This window comes from Capsicum annuum, chromosome 10 (genome assembly GCF_002878395.1).
Source record: "Capsicum annuum cultivar UCD-10X-F1 chromosome 10, UCD10Xv1.1, whole genome shotgun sequence".
Lineage (NCBI taxonomy): Eukaryota > Viridiplantae > Streptophyta > Magnoliopsida > Solanales > Solanaceae > Capsicum > Capsicum annuum.
In genome coordinates, this window is record NC_061120.1 from 14850266 (window position 1) to 14856730 (window position 6465).

The window sequence follows — 6465 nt, forward strand, 5'->3', positions numbered from 1 at the left end:
AAAAAAAATGTGGAATGTACTCAAGATGTCCTTTAAGAGTAAAAACTGAAAGAGGTCAGTTTTTTAACAGAGTATTTAGAGAGAGAAAAAAAAAAGAGGTAAGAAAAACAAATCACCAATCGAAGTTATAATATATACCCGTTGCCATATCGACGTGGAAAAATCCTAAACCAGTTCTCTATATTCTTTAAATCCCCTAGGATTCCTCGACCAACAACATATCTATACTTTTCATCCAACTTCCACACAGTAAAATTGGTACAATTAGGTGATATCTCATTACTAGAAAAATGGAACTTGACATTTATGGGGTTGTTACTAAGAATGAGTTCACCAGTTTTATTTGGATATGCAGGAAAGAATTCCACAGCAAGGCCATTGTTAAGTTCATTTGTTTCTTGGATAATGTCTTGTGTACAAACAACTCTACTAACAACTTTAGACAAAGTAAGACCACCTCGTTTGCCTCTTTTAGCTGATAAAACATAGTATTTGACACCTACTTTGATTGGATTCTTATCAGTGTCAAGTATTGTTGCGTTACTACTCGAAAGTTGAGATGGAAGAAGTAGATGATTTGAAGAAAAAGATGATGATGATAATGTTAAGGCTAAGGGAAGAAAGTATAATGCAATTGAGAGAAATAGCGCAAAGATCTTCATTGTAACTTCTACTCTTTGATGGTCTAAGAAAGGCTCTATGGAGGTCCAATTTATAGATCCATGACTACGTATATAAACAATTACACATGCATACGCTATTCATTTCAATTTATGTGATGATGTTTGATTGGCCATAATAAATTCTTTAAGAATAAATTAAAAAGTTAATGTGTCACACATAATTAAACTAGAAAGTAAGTAATATAGTATAGTCGGACCTCTCTATTACGGCACACCTCGTTATAATGACATTTCATTATAGATGCTTGATTTTTTTCAGAATTGATTTCTTATGTTATAGTTTACTTTTTTATAACGATATTCTACAGATAACAAAAATGGTGTTTATTATGGCGGTACACTCTTTGTAAAATTAACTCTCTATAGTAGCATAGTCAAATATTATGCAATATATTTTGTAAGAAATATATTATGTACAAAATAATATAACAAGATATTTATGGTAATCATCATTAATGTCATACACACAGTAAAGTTCAAATACGAATACTTAATTTAAAAAAAAAATATTTAAATGGTGCACATCAGTTATTTCATAACTTCATGAGGAAAAAGCTATTGATGTTTTTTTTTTTTTTATAGGGATAAGCATCCAGTACCCCCTCCCCCCCTCCAAACTATGGCTAAAGTTTCTACGACGCACTCCAACTTCACAGGAGTCCTATTACCACCCTGAACTCAATTTTAGCGTATTTTTGTCACCATTTTGTGCTGATGTAACACTTTTATTACATAAAATGAAGCCCACACCAAAGGTACCACATCAGTTAAAAAGGCTGGCAAAAGGTGCCATGTTAGATAAAAAAAATGTCAAATATGCTAAAATTTAGTTCGGGGGGTAATAGAACCCCCGTGAAGTTGGAGTGTGACGTAGCAAATTTGGTCATAGTTCGAGGGGGTACTCATGTTATTTCTAGTTGTGCATACTTTTGTTTACAATAACTAAGTGAAATTTAAACATCAAATATCAGTATGACAGTATACATATATAACAACATCTCTATGTAGCAGCCATAAAATTTTTGGACAAACGCTGTCACTAGTGGGAGGTTTGACTGCACTCCATCCGTTCCTTTATATATAGGTGTTCCTTTTGGGTTGTGATTTTATTCCTAAATAAGTATATGTTTAAGCATTCCATAATACTTTGATCATAATCTTCCTAATTTGCGTTTAAGTTTAAATATAGTGATCAATGTAAACTTAAAAAGAGATAAAATTTAATTAGGGGTAGCTTGATAAAGTTGTCTTTAATTTTATAGGAATGACTAGTTTATTAAAGAGTGTGTCCAATTCAAAAGAATTACTTATTTAGGAATGAAGGTTATGTGGCAGCAGTTCTCTCCATTCCTATTTATCTTTTTCAGATATTTTTTCTTTTATTACTCTAATTTAATATATTAAACAACCAATAATTTGTATACCAATTAAATCGACTAATAAATAAAAATTAAGGTCATAACACCATTAAAGCTCAAATGAAAGAGTTGTTTGGTTCTTCTTATTAGTCTGAAATGAAAACTAAAAAGATGTTACTCCCTCCATTCACAAATAGTGTCTATTATTGACTTGGCATACAGGTTAAGAATAGTAAATGATATAGTAATTTTTACCATTTACCCTTTGAATATAATAAATTTAATGCTTTGAAAATGTATTGGATAATAAATCGTATTTAATACTAAGGATTAAATGAGTAAATTATCCATTGTTTTTCTAAACTGGATAAGGATTATTGGACATTTATTTTGAATATAGCGAACAAGTAAAGATGAATGGAGAAAGTAATTTACTTGATTATAGAATTTGAAAGATTTCTTCACTGATGATGCATAGTTACTATGGTACTATGCTTTGTTTTGATGGTACTATGCATAGTTACTATAGTACGGCGTGTAAAAGCTATAATCCAAATGATTCTTATGTGAATATAAGTTTTATGATATTTTTCCTCGTGTTTGATGTACTTTCGGGGTGAAAAATATTCATAAGAATCACTTAGAAAAAAGTTGAGCTTAGAGACTTTGATTCATCCAAAGTTTGATATTCAATTCTACAAGGGTCTACTTTAAATGTGTATAACTTTATATATATATACATATATATATATATATAGAGAGAGAGAATTTTGCAGTTCAAGACCCACCAAATTGTATATAATTTAATTATCTTTCCAACGATACCAATTTCACCTTAATCAGATACTCGAACAAAAAGTTATGGCATTTTTGTGAGAGGCAGTAAGTCGACGCGATTGGGACGCAACACATCAATCATCGACATGATAAGCAACGTGATGCAATGGAAACCCCATCACTGAACTTTTTCACACACTATTTTAGTTTCTAAGGGGTCTAGGGGCAGTTTGGTCACTTTCTCTCACTCAAATCTACCCATAACACTTAATTTCAGCCCCCAAAAGTATTAGATGCATGATTTCTTATCTTTTTTCTCTCTAAGAAAACCCTAGCCCCCTCAAGAACACCGAAAAATTCATCAACGTTTCTTCAATACAATAAAGAAATTAAGGTTCCTAATTCAAGAAGTTCAAGAAAAAGCTTTCAATAACATTTCCAATTCAAGCTTTTAATTTCAAATCATCTATTAAGGTATGTGGGAGTTTATCCATGGGTCCTCTTTCACCCATGGAGCCCAAAAACCTTTTATTTCAATTAAAGAATAAATTTTTTGATCATTATGTTATTTTAAATGTTCAAGAAAGATTGAATTGCATGTTTTCATGGTGATTTTAATTAATTTCAATCCATGCAAGATTTAAATTTCTCGTGCTATGAAGTTGAGTTTTCCATGCTTTATTCAAGTGAATTCCATGATAGATCCTAAATTCATGATTTTTAGCAACATTCCATGTTTTAGATTCATGCTTTCCACATGTTTGATGAAGATCCCATATTATGTTCAATCAATTTCAAGATGAATCCACAAGTTATGAATTTTGCCATGCAACTCTATTGTTCACCCATGTTTAAGACATTTTTAGGTTCAAGCTATGATCTTACATGTATGATTAAATGCCCATGTCCTATTTCAAGCAAATTTCATGTGAATTACTAAATTCATGATTTTAGTTATGTAATCATGCTATGCTCCCATGTTTGAGATATTTTCATGTTCAAGTTCATGACCCACGTGTGTTTGATGGATTGTCCCATGTTAAAGTAATAATCCCCATGTGAATGATGAAATGCCCAAGTGATGGGTTTCTTTAAATAATTCTTACTTATTATGGTCTCAAATTCTCTCATGTGTCCTTATTATCTATGCTATCGAGTTCTGGGGGTAATGAATACCCAAAATTTAGTTGTTTATCTACCTCCAGTTAAAATAGAATGATTTCGCAGTATTCTGAACAATAGCATTTGGTCAGTCAACATAATCAGTGTGAGTTCAGTTAATCCTAGTATAGTCTAGTGATCAGTTTAGTGTCGATTCAGTTGGGAGTAGAATTCAGCACAGAGCGAACCCAGGGATGGGGGCATTCCTACCAGCAGAGGGTTTGACCCTTAGTAGCAGTCCCTGAATTACAGAGTTGCATAGCCAGCATAGGGTAAATCATCTTTCTGCCAGACTAGGGTTGACGTAACCTTATATATCTCATGAGTCTTCCTACCAAATTAAGGTTGATCTAGCTACTGTTAGTAACCTGTGGTATAGTGCTAACACCCTTCCAACTAGATTTACAGTTTAGACTCCAAATCAGTCTATAATTGGGGTATGTCGGTTAGATGATAACTCTCACAGTTTTAGTTTTAATATTTAGTTTAGAACTCAGTTTGGTTTCAGGTTTGCTTGAGCATAGCATACAATTATCAGTATTTTAGTTTACAGACTATTTCAAAATCATGTTATACACTTGGTCCTACATTCTCAGATATTACAGTTTTCATATATTCATGCTCAGTTAACTCATGTTGTTTAGATATTCCTCAACTCATATACATAGTACTCTATAGTTTCAATCCAGTTATTCAGACTAAGTATAATTTAGTCTCACGTGACCAGTATTCAGCTAGTAATCATTCAGTTTATTAGATAAGTTTAGTATTTGACTATGTTTTGTTTTGTATGTTTATGCATTCATGGTCAGTATGATTGTACACTCAGATCCTCGAGTTATATCAATCTCTATCACCTAGTTTTAGACTCAGAATTCATACAGTAGCCATGTTTTACCATATCCCAACTTCAATTCTACTTATATCCTTAAAGTGTAGTTTACAGAAATTAAGTATAGAAATTCACCATCTTATCTGAGTATGTTTGTCACTCATGCTTTAGGATATTTCAGTTTTCAGTTTATTCCAGCCTATTGGTGAGTCTACTTACACTTAGCATGCATATTTTAAGATTACATATGAAATCATTTTTACTTATTGCATTAACCCCTACATACTCAGTACATTCTAGAACTACTGATCCACATATACGTCTGTGTGGATACATTATTTCATAATGTAGGTACCATTTGTAGCGGCACATCACGATTAGACAGTTGCAGATTCCAGCCCGTAGTTGATGAGTTCTCCTACTTCAGGAACTCCAGACAATTTTAGTTCATATACAGTTTATTTATTTTTTATATGTATTAATTAGTGGTAGTTGGAGGCATGTCCTAGCTATCTATAGCAGTATATGAGATGCTTCATAGATGTCAGTCAGAGTTAGTCATATAAATTTCAGTTTCTCCCTTCAGTTTTATTAGATTGTAAACTTTAGCAGTTATGTATTTATTCATATTATGTCATGATTATGTTTTCGTACAGCAGAACTTGTTATTTATTTTATTATAATTCAGTTGCTTAACAGTATGCCAATTCATGGGTTATCTTGGGATCACTTATGGTTCCAAGCCAGTTTATGATCTCTGAACTTATGTCATATAGCACATGACTTATGTACCCATGCTTTACAGTATGCTCAGTTCCTATAACTTATGCTCAATTCCCATAACTTATGCTACACCCTGAATGATCAGCGAAATTCAAATTATGTCATGTATGTCCTCAGTTTAGACCTCTTTGATGAATCCATTATGTTGATACTCTATTCCTCAGTCCTCAGTTAAATGTCAAGGTTATAATAGTATCCCTTCATATTTCAGGTCCTCATGTTTTAACTTTCAGTGACCTCTCCTTATGTCATAATTAGTTAAAATTTTATGTGTGTTTTCTTAGGCTAGTGCATGAAAGTTGTTATTGATAGAGGTTTAGAGAATGTGATAAAGATGTTGTGGTGGTTTTTTTGCCTAGAAGTTCATGTGTGGTTATAATGATAGGCTTGAATGTCATGTTGGTGTATAGTGGATGAATTCATTGTGCACTAGTTAATTTATTGGGCACTATTATAGTTAGGCAGATATACAGGAACTGTCCAGTCACAATATCTCAGAAAGTCACTTCAGTCAATCTTGTAGAGTTACAGATGATTGATTTTGTTGTCATTCTCGGCATGGATTGGCTCTACTTATGTTATGCTTCAGGTGATTATAGAAACAGAGTTGTTCATTTTTAATTTTAAAATGAACCAGCCCTTGAATTGAAGGGTAGTGCTTTAGCATTTAGGGGTCAGCTTGTTTTGTATCTTAGAGCGAGGAAAATAATATCCAAGGGGTGTCTATACCATCTTGTTTGAGTTAAAAAATCTAGTTCAGAGACTCCAAATCTTGAGTCAGTTTCAGTAGTAAGGGAATTTCCAAATGTGTACCCTGAAGATCTTCCTAGAGTTCCTCTCAAAAGGGAAATGGACTTCAAAATAGACGTAC

General features: G+C 32.5%; 1 protein-coding gene across 1 annotated transcript; it reads right to left on the reverse strand.

Annotated features, from left to right (window-relative positions):
• Positions 1-15: 15 nt before the first annotated feature.
• Positions 16-672, reverse strand: LOC124888126 (sporamin B-like). Its single transcript, XM_047398519.1, has one exon. The coding sequence runs from the start codon at positions 660-662 to the stop codon at positions 126-128; it is 537 nt and encodes a 178-aa protein (XP_047254475.1). The 5' UTR covers positions 663-672; the 3' UTR covers positions 16-125.
• Positions 673-6465: the final 5793 nt, after the last annotated feature.

Bases quoted from the DNA above. Each gene is read 5' to 3' on its own strand.
- LOC124888126 (XM_047398519.1), bottom strand. From the start codon at position 662: ATGAAGATCTTTGCGCTATTTCTCTCAATTGCATTATACTTTCTTCCC.